Source organism: Mya arenaria, chromosome 8 (assembly GCF_026914265.1).
Source record: "Mya arenaria isolate MELC-2E11 chromosome 8, ASM2691426v1".
Taxonomy (NCBI): domain Eukaryota; kingdom Metazoa; phylum Mollusca; class Bivalvia; order Myida; family Myidae; genus Mya; species Mya arenaria.
In genome coordinates, this window is record NC_069129.1 from 70,502,125 (window position 1) to 70,517,738 (window position 15,614).

The 15,614-nt window shown below is 33.9% G+C and overlaps 1 protein-coding gene across 2 annotated transcripts; it reads right to left on the reverse strand.

The window, feature by feature from the left end:
• Positions 1–175: 175 nt before the first annotated feature.
• Positions 176–15,582, reverse strand: LOC128243343 (T-cell activation inhibitor, mitochondrial-like). Of its 2 annotated transcripts, XM_052961054.1 has the most exons (12): positions 15,426–15,544; positions 14,092–14,267; positions 13,319–13,457; positions 11,436–11,556; positions 10,034–10,262; positions 9,561–9,618; positions 9,149–9,314; positions 8,846–8,937; positions 8,096–8,233; positions 2,478–2,581; positions 1,929–2,060; positions 176–1,064 (listed from the first exon to the last, which is right to left on the reverse strand). In XM_052961054.1, exons 2-12 carry the CDS (start codon positions 14,136–14,138, stop codon positions 827–829), a joined length of 1,464 nt encoding a protein of 487 aa, XP_052817014.1. In that variant the 5' UTR covers positions 14,139–14,267; positions 15,426–15,544; the 3' UTR covers positions 176–826. The 2 variants fall into 2 exon arrangements, with proteins under 2 accessions (XP_052817014.1, XP_052817015.1); XM_052961055.1 differs by lacking the exon at positions 14,092–14,267 and having other exon boundaries at positions 15,426–15,582.
• Positions 15,583–15,614: the final 32 nt, after the last annotated feature.

The window sequence follows — 15,614 nt, forward strand, 5'->3', positions numbered from 1 at the left end:
GTCAATCATGTGTACCAAGTTTGAAAACAATCCAAGCAGTTCTCATTAATTATATTGCTACATATTGCTGGCCTGATCAACTAACCACTCAACTGACTATGTTGACTATAAAACCCTTCCAACTATAAACCATCTAGCATTATAATAAATTATATAATAATAAATACACTTGAGGTTTATCACAATTTTATTTACTAGAAGTAATAACATGAAATCAATGATCAAAGTCATAACAACATCAGAAAACAACAATGTTATATCATAAATAATATAATAATAATGTAATAATCATAAATGGGACAGACATTTTATCTGAGTAAAACATTTCTAACTGATTAAATACTTGTATAATCTAAATGCCCATACAATTTGTTCTCTACATCTAAAAGTACTCACAACCATATAATGCATGTAGCACCATTGTGACCTTTTGATTTTCATGTAATCTCATTCCTGAAAGTATTACCTAAATTGCCGTCCATGGCGCACTTGTTTTTCCAAATAATTAAGAGCTATATTTTAGCACTACAATGAAAACTCCACACTGTGGTTACTTCCCTTTGCTGCCGTGCATACCATGGGATTATGACCCCATTCAAAATATCAAAATATGAATTAAATTTGATAAAATTTAACTTTAAGATATGAAACATACACGTTTTTAAAGGGTAAAACAAGACAATAGGGCAATGAGATGAAATAAATTAAATTCCTTAAAAAGTGAACAGCTAAAATCCAGCTTTTTCGTAAATGGTGGTAGAGATCTCCGCTGCTCAACAAGGGAGATCACTGTGTAGCATATTGACAACCTCTAATTGTAAGCCCTTTAGCCTCCGAGCCAGTTCCAAGGTATTGTCAGTTCACCATCTTTCATCAGAGTGTAATATGTGGACACCTTGAGTTTGGTGCCCTGAAACAGATGATTTATCTCCCTTCTATTGTCCAGAAGTCTCTGGCAGCACTCGGTCATCTGTTTGGGGGTTACAGCTTCATCCCTGCTGATCTGGGACACATTCAGGGATTGCCTACACTGATCCAGGGTCTGATTCATGTAGAATGTGTGACTGAAAATGGAGCACACAAAGTAAAGCAGAGAGGTACAGAGAGGAAGTTGAAAAGATACCTTGATGTTTTATTTAAAGATCTTGAATGGATTTTGATGATGTGTGACCCACCAACACTATCACAAGAAGAGTTTCCTTTGTAAAACATACTAAAATGACAATACATGAAAGAAAATCATATGCACATGAATAAATTTTGATTTTTTTTTATTAATTTAGCAATTTTAAACATACAAGTATTGAACTTAAGTGGAAAGCACAATTAAGTGGTGGAATTTAAAAATGAATTCAGTGGGAATGCAGGAAATTAAATATGACCGTTCTTACTATGCACCAATTCATGTTTATATAATTATAGTTTGATATGAAAACAGTATCCAAATTTAAAGGGACTAGACACCAGATGGTCCCAAAATTGGCAAATACAGTATTTCCTTGAAACAAGCCTAGAATTATCAACGTGAGATAGTATGAGGCAAATAATACATAATTTAACTTCTTTAAAATGATAAATGCAACAATCATATATCTGTCTTTCCTATGCCTCTTTAAAATTAGCCCATTATGGTTTTCCAGTTTAAATCATATCTGTTTATAAGTACTGATAGATATACCAAGGATATTTTTTAAACATGATGGGCTTTATGTGGTAGAAAAACACAATTTTAAATTTGAAAAATGCGCAAAAACTGCAATAAAAATGCATGTGTTGTTATTGATGTAATACACCAGTAAGTAAGATTCAATGTGTTGTTCACAACGATGGCAATTCTATGAAAGTTTTTGACCAATTTTTCTTGCAATTGCATCCTCTAGTTTCTAGTCCCTATAATGCTCGACTTGAGTTTATAATAATACACTCACTACTTGGCATCTATGAGGAAGGTAGCGGCCTGTTCCTTGTTTTCTGCTATAAACTTGAGCATCATGTTCGCTGGTACAGACACTGGAATCAGGAATTCGCCACCGTTGGAGACAGCCAGGGGACCGGACTCACTGGAAATGAGTAATTCTCAAGTTGTGTATATCTCACATTGATGTTAAACTTTGGTGGTACAAGTTAAATCAAAAGCACAACAAATGGATGCCCAAAACTTGTACTCTATCTTTGTCAACCAATGGCCTTAACTCTATCTATATTTTGGGCTTTACCACACACGTGTGTAGTTAGATAATGAACTTATATACTAAGTTTCACTATAATATCGTAAGTTTTTCAGGTATTTGCCTATAAGCCAATACCTTGAATTTTTCTTTGAAAAATGATCTGAGCTACTGATGTTAACATTTAATTGCATTACTTTTCAAAACCTCCTCAAATGCCTTTCCTCAAGGAGTTGACGTTTCTTAACGCATTATTTGTTCTTTAAAGTAAGAGTATTAAACAAATATGTATAATATCTGACTACTCACCATTCCACCACAAGGACTAGATTTGAGAGATCCTGAGCCCCCAGGACTTGGGAGACAGTCTGCTGGCTGCGTCGCAGTGAGTTTAACATCCGGTTAAGGAGCACCTGTTTACACAGACTGTACAATTAAGGCACTTGTTCACAAAAATGAAGGCACTTATTCTTGACTCATACACACTCAGAGATGTACCCAGTCAGTGTGTGTATACCATGTGATAAATTGCATCAAATTCTATGTCCAAAGGCAATATTTTGCTTCAAATGAAGACTTTACACAAAGATAACTTTTCTATTTCTTCACCATTTTAAATGAAACATAGCGCAGTCTACGCCACTTACAGAGCCACGCTTCCGTCTTTTACCAGGGTTTGATCGAGAGTTTAGTTCCTTAAAACACTTGACAAACCTTTTCACAATACATCTGTCTCGCGTAGCACTGTCAAAACATTATTTTGGAAACAGGTTTGTTGAAGTGTTTGATGAAACTAATCACATTATCAATTTCCCATAATAAAATGAAGGCGTGGCTCTTTAAGTGGTTTAGACTGCCCTTTGTTTCATTCAAAACGATGTAGTAAAAGAAAAGTTATCATTGATTTAAGTCCTCATTTTAAGCAAAATGTTGCCTTCTGATGTAGCATATATGACGTAATTTATCACGTAATATACACACACTGCCAGTAAAGGGCCAGGCTAGAGAATGTATTTTTTATAATATTGTATGGAAAGAAAAATAGAAAGTAAGAAACACTTAAGAACATCGTACAATTCATAAGGAATTGATTCCTAATTTGTGTTTGTTCATACAGTATAAATGCTCTGGAACTTGTCTGCACATCCATGAAGAGTGTCAAGGCTTTGTGTTTACAATAGGGATGCAAACGAAAGGCAAAATTGATATTTGGTAATTCTTTCAATCGAATATTCGAATACCAAAATGAACCTTTTAGAATTGTAGTAAACTATTATTCACTGTAGTAATAGTCGGGCCATGTTACCCTTCTTTGTGGTATCCGGTATACGCGACGGACACTTATTGTTTCACAAATTAGCCTCTGAATTTCCCCATTTTCAGAATATATCCCAAGAAAAAGCGATACATTTAATACAAAAAAATCGAATTATTTCAATTCCTGTGCGTTCATATTTGTAAACAATGCAAAATAAGATCGTGGATTTTTGTATTTTCCCGGTTGAATGACGTTATGCGCCAACATGTGAATTGCAGCCTCGTTCTGGGATTGATGTTTGTAGAAAACGACACCATGGCCAAACATCCATTTTGCCTTATGTTTTGTACAACAATACAGGACATATATCCTTAAACGCTAAACTATACAGTTACGTTTTAAGGCAAGAGCGTTATATAGACAACAGATTACAGTTTAAAGCATATAACTAGCACATGTCCTTCGTATCATCAAGGCGATTTGAGCAATAACGCCAAGCTTGATCAGCCGTAAAGACAACACATTGGTATAAAGCCCGATCTCTTAAACTCTTAATTGGCATGGTCATTTAAATGTACCAAAAATAATTGGAATGTGTTTAATGTCACTTGTCTAACAGCCAGTAAATGCAAAATTACGGGGACTGTTTATAGTTCCCGACGATGTATCCGATATAATAATAATAATAATAATAATAATAATATCTTTATTTTAAGAAGGTGACATATTAAGATCATGTACAAAACTACAGAATCTTATTTTCGATATGGCCCTCTGAAACAGAATGAAAATATGGCAAATAATCATAAGACAAACATGAAGACGATGCTAACAACGATGACGATGATGATGATGATTATAAGTATGCTGTTGATGCTGACGATAATGATGCATATGATGACATGATGATGATGTTGAATCAATATTAGACAGATACTCGCAGTTAAATATAATTATGAATAAAACATCACAATTTGTATAATCACAAGTTTCCTATGAGGTACTGTTTGACCTTTATTTTATACGTATTAAAGTTTTTTGATTCTCGTATTTCCAAAGGTATATTATTCCAAACAATTCTGCTGTAATATGTAAACGATGCTTTCATATAATTAGTACGAGGTCTAGTTTGTAAAACAATATCTTTGTGTGCCATTGATCTTAGCATATATACATTATTGTCTGAAACTGTTACTAATTCTGACATATATGATGGAGCCATGCTATTCAACGTCTTGTAAACTAATACTGCTGCGTGGTATTTACATCTATCCGAGAAGTTTAGCCATTTTAGTTCTTTAAATAGATTTGTTGATGAATGTTGTTTAGATTTACCAAGTATGATTTTTGCAATTCGTTTTTGTAAGTTATTTATTTTATTCACATATGAATTGGTTCCCTTGCCCCAGACCAAGCAGCCGTAATCAAAATTTGGCAGAATATATGCATTGTAAAACATTCGTTTTGTATCAGGTGTGAGGAAATATATTATATTTTTTAGAAGTGCAATTTTCTTATTCAGATTTTTACAAACATAATCGATTTGCACATGCCAGTTTAGTGTATTATCTATATACAACCCTTATAACTTTTGCACAACAACATTAACTATTTGAACATCATTAATACAAAGTTCAAGATTCCCAGTGTTTTTTAATTTATTTGCAGACCCTATTAACATGCATTTAGTCTTGGAAGGATGCAATGACATATTATTTAGTTGACACCACTTATTAACATAATTTAAATGATGTTGTAATTTATTTTGAATATCCGTCAACTGATATCCAGATTCATAAAGTGTTGAGTCATCTGCATATAGATCTATATTTAATGTTGGATGCATAACTGCAATATCATTTATGTATAAAATAAAAAGCAAGGGTCCCAGTATGGAACCCTGTGGTACCCCAGATGTAACAGTGAGTTTTTGCGATTTAATTTTGCCAATCTTTACAATTTGGTTTCTATTTTCAAGATATGATTTAAACAAATTCAATGCTATTTCAGAAAAATGATACAGTTTCAATTTATAAAGAAGAATTTCATGATCAACTAAATCGAAAGCTTTTCTCAAATCCAAAAATATCGCACCAACTAGTTTACCACTGTCAACATCTTTAAGCCAAGTATCTATAAGTCTTATTAGAGCAGTGTTACATGAATGGTGTTTTTTAAATCCAGATTGTGTTTTGTGTATGACATCGGTTTTCTCAAAGTACAACTGTACCTGTGTCGCTATATGCCTTTCAAAGATTTTTGATATAGTTGGGAGTATTGAAATGGGGCGGTAATTATTGGGGTCCTCTTTGTTGCCCGACTTGAAAATTGGTATTACTCGTGCTTCTTTCAGTTTATCAGGGAAAACTCCATGCGCTATACTACTGTTGATAATTGATGCTATACAAGGTGTAATAGTATCACCACATTGCTTCAAAATTTTGGGGCCTACTCCATCTATGCCTGTGGCCTTTCCAACATTTAATTTATCAATAATAGTATGGACTTCATAAGGGGTAATATGTTTAATCTCAAACCTATTTGTACCTAGTTTTGTATCTAGAATATGTTTTAAGTTTCTAAAATTTGTATTCAAAAACTTTGTTTTATTTATAATGTTTGAAATGCTTACAAAATGACTGTTTAATTCGTTTACAATATTTGACGGATCTTCAACCGGAAATTCATTAAATGTCATTTTATGAGGTAATGCTGTCACAGTTGATTGATTCAAATGTGAAATATCTTTTAGATTTTTCCATAAATATGTCGGATTTTTTTTGTCTTTTATTGCATTGTTGAAAAAATTCTTTTTACTTTTCTTTATCATAGAAGTTACTTTATTTCTAAGTATTTTATACTGGTCTATGTTGCCAGTTTTTCGGCATTTATCCCTGTGATTTATTATAGATATAATTTCCTCAGTAAACCAATCAGGCTGATTCTCGCGTTTCACACGTTTATCTTTGACTGGGGCATGTTTAGATAAAATGCCATTTAGAATTTCATAAAATCTTTTTAGTGCATCATTGGAATTTGACAATGAGTCTATTTCATCCAGTCCTGAAAACATCAATTCTGCCTGAAAAGCTTCTTTTTCAAATTTCTTAAAAGATCTATATTGTATAACTGTATGGCTATTAGGGGCCAATTTTGGTAATTTGTCTGTAATAGAATGTATGAAACAAACGGGAAAGTGGTCACTTAGTGATAAGTGAGACACACACCATTCAGTTACATGATTACTCATATTCGTATATAAATGATCTATTATAGTAGAGTTATTTTTTGAAATTCTTGTTGGTGATTTGATTAATTGTTCCAAGCCATACTTCGTGGTAAGATCTGCCCATTTAGTGTTGTTATATTTGCCACTTTCCGGCGAATAATTGATATTAAAATCTCCAATTAAATGAAACCCAATATTAGAACTATCAGCTATTTCTAACTGCTTATCATATAAGTCAATCCATTTTTGTTGGGAGTTCGGAGGTCGATAAATGAAATTGATTAAGAACGATTTGCAATATAGACCATTAATTTCAAGCCAAATCGATTCAATGTCATTTACCTCGAGATCTAGACGTCTACGGTACTGTATATTATTGTTCACTTAAACAAGAATACCCCCTCCCTTTTTATGTTCTCGGTCTTTCCTTTCAAACGTGTAATTCTTAACTTGCAGCATATTGTCATTGATATCTGCGTGTAAAAAAGTTTCACATAAACCTAATATATTTGGCGAATACGATTGACAAAGGTGGTATTTAATTTCCTCAAGTTTCGGAAGCAAATGACATACGTTTAAGTGTGCACACCGAACACCCTTCTTATCAAACATGAACACAGTGTCACCTTGAGAAGAGGCTGCTGGAGTATATGTGTTTCCATTTGTTTCCATATTTGTATTAATACACTGCGAATTATGACTACCGCCCAACACACTCGTGCAATTTAGTTGACAGCATTTTTGGCTTATTATGGTGCTTACGTTGTTATCGGTATCGGTAATAATTTTATCAGATTTAATATCGGTTCCTAGCGAGTTGACGTGACCGTATAACGCAACATTATTTTCGATACAATTTGTGCTAGATCTATTCTCATTTTGCCAGACGTCGTATGTTAACTCAGAATGTATACTTTCGATGTTTTTACACGTTTCAATTTGGTCAACACACATAACTTGCCTAAAAAAACAGGGATATGACAAGTGTATAGTGTCATCAAGTTCTCACCTCTGGCATAAGGGGCCAATCGTTGTAAAAACAAGACAGACGAAGAAATCAGTTGTAGGCAAAATGTTTATTAATTTATTACTTCAACAAAAACATTATGACATTCGAATACCAAACGTTCGATCGAATATTTGAATATTCGTTTGCATCCCTTGTTTAAGCATGTTTCCATTCCTACTGCATGCATACACACAAGCAGGAATCAATTCTTTTATTTAGGTATTCTCGGTGAATTTTCAGTGTTCTAATTGAAGGTATTTTATACCACCTTCCAGTGTCTAATTAAGAAATATAAGGATAAGTAGCAGTGTTTCTGGTTTGGATGGTAAAGCCCAATCAAAAGGCACGTGCAGACATGCCACAAAAAAGTATTATACAAAACTAATCATTTTCACTATTAAACTATGTTACATGTGCGTGTCAGCTTGTACCTCGTAAGTCTGTGCCATAAGAAACTTGCGATGGTGACGTCGCATGATCTTGATGTCGTTGAGAAGTCCTGACAGTTCCTGCTCCATCTTGGGAAGGCGCTCGATCATTGGGTCGTAAGCTTGGATGGAACGGAGAAGCTGGAATACAATCATGTAGTTCTATGTAATCTTTATAACACAGAAAACCAGATAGAATAAAGTTAATTTTGTTTAAAACTGTTCACACAATATGCACATTGAAATTTAAGTAAAGAAATAATCATTGATCTTTCATAAATTGTATTTTATGCATAAAATAATTATATACATGGCAACAGAACGATAACTGTATAAATATATGAAATAAGATAAAATAGGATTTGAGCAGTTTATGGTTTGTTTCAAAAATATGGGTTAACTATGTTCTTATAGAAATATATGTTTGTAATGGTGTTAATACACTAATGGGAATCAATAACTTATTCCTAAAACCTGGTTTATGTTTTAACTTTAATGACTTAACAACACATTTTCTGATTTTAACAAAACAAAATCAGGTTTTTTTTTAAAAAAACAGAAAACTTTTTAAATGAACATAATATTATTCAAATTTAACATGTTGGCCCATCTATCAACTTGTGGATTGAGGAACTGTCTTGTGTTGAAGATAATAAAGTTTACCCAAAAGATTTTTTTTTTTTCAAGTTTTAATTCTATGAATCAATCCTATAAGTCCAATATCACATATAAATTATTAACAGCACACCATACCATCATCCAGTCTGTGGCAACGTCTTCACTGCCAAGGACCACTTCCCCGTGCAAATTGATCCCAGTGTGGTTACCAAACACCAGGTGACGACCTTAACAAAAGTACATACGTCAACAGTCAACACAATCTAAAACAACATAACCTAAAACATTATTGCAAATAACACCACTGATAAACATCAACAACTGAATGCCTCATTTTCATAAATACCTAGAAATAAACGGTCAGAATGCTTTTGTAATTTTGACAAAATGTGCTACACATGATTAAATTTCCTTGTTTTTGTCGTATATTGATTTTACCTCCTACAGTATTTCTCATCCTGGCCAGCTGCGCATCACACAGGTTGTTAAAGGTACGTAGACAGGCAATGTAGTGACTGTTTCCCCAGATATTTTCCCAGCGGACAGACTCCACCCCAACACGGGATACAAGCCGCTCACATAGAGCATCTATTTCTTCTTGGGTCTATATAATATAGAGTAATAGAATAGAACCTATCAAAGAGTCTCTTACATGGTCCATTTTTGCCATACAATGTTTTTAACTTTATTCAAATTGATTAATGTCCTTCATTTTCATTAATAAACAGTCAAAACGGCCACTTTATATTCTATATTTACATATTATCTGTATTTACAGATTTTCCATTCACGACAGAAAGCCCTTAAATATCATGCACTATATGAATACCTGAAACTTAAACACATTTACCTGTCGGCTGGCTTCACAGTATGTTCGTAACCGCTCCTCATTTTCTTTCAGCCACCGTCTGAAACACACACAATATGGTTTCATGCAGATAAACAAGACCATCAGATAGTAACTCTCATCGATTTCTTCTCAATTTACCAAGAGGCACAACAAAATATATCAGCCTGAGTCATGGCAACAGATGCAGTTTACTACGTTATGTTCATGATCATTGTTTACATGTGTTTTTCACATTTATTCAGTTGACGTGGCCAATATATAGTCTTTGCACATTGCCACAGTGATGCCAGGGAAACCAATGAGAAGGCAATACCTATCTGTTTCTGCAGTTCAACAATAAACAAAAACAGCTTCACATGATACTTACATAGGTTAATATTCTTTCTACAGATACAGTGCACAAATAATAAACAGCTGTATCATATTCATTCCTTGATGTACACTATATTATCCCCATGAATAAATGTGCTCACATCAAAGTCCTCAGCGGTGGTGGTTTCGGCCGCCACTCCCCGCCATAGCGTAATTCTCCTTCCTCATACTGGTACCAGTTGACGGAGTTGGCCCTCTCACCAGTCGAATAGTTCTCTTGTTTCGGCAATGTGTTCACATAGTCAAGGGGCAGGCCACAGGCTTGCAGTACAGACACCACAGTCTGTCGGATGTCCTTGGATTTCAGGTTGATTCGGATTCTTTTGAAATCTGAAAAGAAAGGAATACCTTGAAGAAGTAGCTTGGTATTGTTTTTCATTTCCTTGCTAATGGGAATTTATGGTCAAACAAGTTCATAAAAAAACATTTTGTCAATAGACATTTTTCCATATGACCCAAAGCACAAAGACAAGTTCAAATAAATTTCTCTTTGTTTGTTTTTCTCGTAGGGTCAAGAGGCATGCCACAAAAATTCCACAATTATTAAAACACTTGTTAAGGGCCTTACCATACATAAAAAGAACCTATTTGTATGCATAATCATGTAATGGGAATGAAAACATCAAGTATCAAGTGCATTATGTCATATTATGCAAATAGCTAACTGACAATGACAAAACAAAAGGGCCAGGATGGCCGTATATAACTCATCAAAGGTTAAATCATTCTTATGAAGCTTGAGGATCCTAGGAAATATGCCGCTTCTACTCCAAGGAGTTGAATGAAAACTTGACCTTATGACATCTTTTTTATCAAGATGATTTTGAAATTGTGTTTGAAATTATCCAAGAAGTCAGCAACACACTCATTGCGTCAATGATTATAGTGATCAGATAAAGAAAAGCAACCTTGATAAGTTTTTTTTTTTAAATTTTAGACCTAGTGCCTTAGTTATCACGTCAGATGATCTATACTCAAACCTTATAGAAGCTCCATCAACAAAATCATACTCATTAAGTTTTAGAAGGGAAGAAAAAGCAGCCAAAATTATATAAACCAGGTTTTCCAAAAATTAACCTAGAGCCCTACTTGATGACCTAAGATGACCAATTTTTCAAACTAGGTCAATAATTCATCAAGACAATCATTCTAGAAAAGCAGCCAATTTTTTCTTAGATTTTACCTAATAAGTTGGTGCTTTATGTATTTTCCAATAATATATTGACCTAAATTGGTCAAGTTTCACACAAATCAGTTGCAAAAACAGCATCTTTTCAGTGATAAGAATTCTCTAGGATTTGACCTAAATTTTTGACCCTAAATAACCCACATTCAAACTTTTATCACAATCATTCTGGTCATTTTTCAGCAACATTGGTCTAGATTGTTGGACACCCCACCTTCCATCATATCTCACCCTAGGGGCAAAAATGAGCTAAAAATAGTACATGTGTTACAATAAAAAAAAAAGCCTAAAATCATGTCAGTTTAAAAAATTCTTACTTCTGCTTACAGGACTGCGCAAGTAAAAGTTGAGTTCTACTGGTTGTAGCGAAATGCGCTGGTTGGCTTGTATAGAGGATACATATTCATGGAGGTGCTTCAACGATTTATCATTCACAGCCTGAAAAATGTGAAGGTTATATACATGTGTAAAATGTACAAGAATATTATCAAAGACTTATCAAAATATGTTAGATTTCATGATGATCATGTTCACCGAGTTTCAGGGCAATCTCTAATCAATTCTAAAGGAGTTTGCTCTATAAAACCTTTAAAATATTTTATATATATATGAATATAATGTGAAAAATCAGTAAAAGGGCCAAAAACCCTAAACGAATTGGCCACATCTCACAAAAATTGTGTAGAGCATGCTGATCATATAAACTGAGACCATCTTAGTGTGCCTGTCAAAAACAATTAACAAGAGGTCCATGATGGCCCTGAATCGTTTACCTCAGATGTGAAGATAAATACTGCTTATAAACATTCGTTGGTAAGATTACCAAATTGACATATAGCAGGTCTGAGTCCACAAGGAGGGACCCTTATATATTTCATATTGTCAAAGATAATATAGCTTAACTTACTGATCAGTTCACTAATAGCAGAAAAATGCTGTTTATTTTTTGCGTGTTGATAAAGTGATACAAAGTTTGATTGAAAAATGTATAATATGGTGAAAGCGAAGTCTAAAATTAAAACAGCCCTGTATATTGTTTGAAAACTTCTTTTTTAAATATCAACGTTTTCATGATAACCTGAAAGGCTACAAGAAACCATTCCTTTTCCTAACAGGTGTGTATGTCAATCTCCCATGTTCTAATCTCCCTTCGGGAGTAGGGGCAAATGAAGTTTTGAAAACTGACATTATGCTTGTTAGTTTTGCAATGTCATTCAAAAGAAATAATTCTATGTTGTTTCCTCATAATGAATAAAAAATCCTATTAATTTACTCATTACAGTAAAATGCGATAAATTTTTACAGTTTTATCAGCAATAGTTTCTTTCTAATACATAAATGCTAAATGATTTATCAGTTAAGCACCAAAATACTTTTCATATATCACTCTTCCTTGCAATAGACTCTCAAATATAACACTTTGGATTCAATTTTCCCCAAAGTGTTCACTGTTCTGGTCGATCAAACATCTTGTTTAGAGTCAATCAGGGGCCATAATTTATTTTTAGGTATATATAGAGTTATGTGATCTACTTGTAAACGGTCCACAACAAATGTGTGAAGAATGAACTGAATTGAATGAAGGGTATTGCAGTTTAAAGTGAAAGTGATTACTTGCTCTAAAACTTAGAGTATAGTCCTTCTTATTCTTTGAATAGTCAAGCTATAATTGACCTTGTTAACTAAAGGTAGTATTATCGCACTGAAAAATTGCACAAATCCCTTTAAGCAAACACACCCTGTTATGAGACTTCACACATCTGGTAAATGTTAATAAATCACTACCAAGCCAAGGGTTGAATGAGCGGTTTCATTTTCATTTAGAAGTAGTAAGTAAAACCTCAAAAGTAGGGGGTACTCCTCCACTGGGGTGAAGGGGACAACACCCCCTTTGTAGAGGGTTCATGGGATTCAACCCCCCTGACTTAAAGCATATTTTAGTATTTCTGAGGGGAAATTGGAAGCCTTCTGTACACTTGTTTCTATCCTATATTTACATGTGCTATAAATAAATGCATTCATCATTGATCCAGGAATGAACACAATAATCTTGTTAATTTAAATAGACTTTGTAACATGAAAATTACATTGTAGTCTAAGATATGGTATTTTATTTTCAAATTTCTGCTGAAACCCCTGATTATGCAACTACTGGGCAAGAATAGATATTCATTAACACAAAAAAACTACTAGGACATACTCTTTCTTTGGGGAATTTTCCAAACAAGTCCGGATGAACAGCAAAGTAGAATGGTCGCAGTGCTGTTGCAGTCTGGGTGCTGTTTAGGTGCCTCCTGCATGAATATGTCCAAAACACTGTTCCTCTTTTCTGAACAACACTGCAAGTACAATATTAAATTAAAGATATAAAGGCTGCAGGTTTTTATTGAATCTGTTTGCTTAAGTATTTATTGGCATGTGTTTAATACGCATGAACCTTGCCTGATTTGGGAGATGTTTTACTTTCAGCTATTCAGGCTTTTCGAAATTTTATGACATTTTTTAACTGCAGTTATTTATAGCTAATTTGTGCTACTTCTAAATCGGTGGTAGTCCTCTCCTGAGTGACCTGTGATAAATCTAAAGAAAAAATGATATTTCAGGTTAAATGTCACTTATTCTTTAAAAGGTCATAAAACACCAAAGCAGAAGTGCTTTTTCTTCCATATACTCTGAGCTGAGCGACCTTTATTGGCTTTATATCTCAGTTTTTTTTAAAACTTATTTATATATTTATTATCAAATACATATTTGTGTATCACTGGTGTTTAGGCTGCAGGCTGCTCAATCAACATATCTTTGAAGGCATCCAGCATAGGAGCTCAGATACACCTTTATAATCTAAGTATGCAGGAGGTTCCAGTCATTCACAGTTCTTGGAATGAAGTTGTTGGCCAATGTCTGGTCTGTGATATGCTCCTGGTACAGCCTGTGATGGCATCTTGTGCTAGAGGTGCCCTAATGTTGGTATACCTGTTAGCGTTGATGTCTGCAAGGTTTTCATGGATATTGTACATCATATGAAGCCAACTGTTTTAACATCACTGCTCAAGAGTCATCGAGTTGAGGTCTTTCATCATCTTGGAGACGCATCCTGGAGTTCTTGTCAAGTAGTCATTGTAAACCAAGCATGATGCTCTGCGATGAACCTGCTCAATAGGTTTAATAAGGGCCTGTTTGTAACGGGTTTCAGACATTTCCTACCATTGGTCAGACCATGGCTTTGTAGGAAGCTTCTTTATAAGAAGTGGTGTGCATTCCTTGATATTTCTAAGTACAAATCTAAGTGTCCGAATTGCCTTGCCTCTTATAACACCTATGAGTTGTTCCCAGGTGAGGTTCTTTGTCAGTGTGACTCCTAGGTACTTGTTGGAGTCAACTACTTCAAGAATGTGTCAATTGTACTGAGAGTCAAGGATCTTTGTGCATCGAGGTGCTATCCTTGTTTTATGTTAACTATAAAATATCTAATAATTCACCTCAAATATGTCAAAGTTTACAGGTAGTCACTATCGGTAGTAATTAATATTGTATCAATTCTGATTGGTCGCCTCATTTTCCGATAGTTTTGTTGCAAATATTTCTGCACTAAAATTCCATTCGATCTTTGTCGTGCCTGACAATTGTCTTTTGAAATAATTTGTAAAAATAACAACCCTGGTTTTATATTGCAGTGTACTGTGTTTGATTTATGTTGTTAAAGCTACATAACTGTTGTTTAACTTCACATGCATGTGTTGTGCTATGCTAACTGTTTGTTTGCATGTTTATATTCATCATGGTTTATAATTAGACATTATGTTAGTTGTAGTTACACAGTTGTATTAGCTGTAACATTGTTTGTAATTCCTGTGGACATATTTGTTATCTGTGAATTGCGGATTTATATGTTTCTGGTTATTTGTTGAAAAAATGTTTAATTATATTCATTTTATGGCACAACAAGTAAGCAATACATATTGACTATCATTTGGTGTTGTTTATTTTTTTTTCCTTTATTTACTGTTAAGAGAGTTAGCGCACTCATGTTACATAGAAGAGCCAAGAATAATTATAATCCTTATCATTGTCAAGTTTCTTCCCAAATCTCTAATGCAAAAAGTTCCTCTTGAAATCTGCATCTATCTTGTTCACTGGTGTGTAGGGATCCCAAGTAGTTTGATAGGAATGAGCTCTTAAGGTATCACCAGTGAACAAGATGACCAAATAACAATAAAGCTCTTAGTGATGCAGATCTTATAACCTGTCAATGACAATTATTTAATACCAGAAAAAGAGATGACATGCGGAAAGAAGGGACTGCTTACCGAAAATAACGAGTTAAGAACATTCAGGAAAATCGTTTTCTTTGTTATTCTTCATCAAAACTTCATTAATGTAAGAAGATGAATGTTATTTTACATAACTTAAAATGTTGTTGTTTACGTCTGCTAGACGCTAATTAAAATGGGCAGAAAAAATGAAAGCGCTCCGTATAATTATTTTTGACTGGTTTT

Excerpts from the sequence above, each read along its gene's own strand:
- LOC128243343 (XM_052961054.1), bottom strand. The coding sequence starts at position 14,138 with ATGATGTACAATATCCATGAAAACCTTGCAGACATCAACGCTAACAG. Across the intron at positions 8,938-9,148 it reads GATGAGAAATACTGTAGGAG|GTCGTCACCTGGTGTTTGGT; the intron begins GTAAAATCAATA and ends ACTTTTGTTAAG. Across the intron at positions 1,065-1,928 it reads TTCCTCATAGATGCCAAGTA|TCACACATTCTACATGAATC; the intron begins GTGAGTGTATTA and ends CTCCATTTTCAG.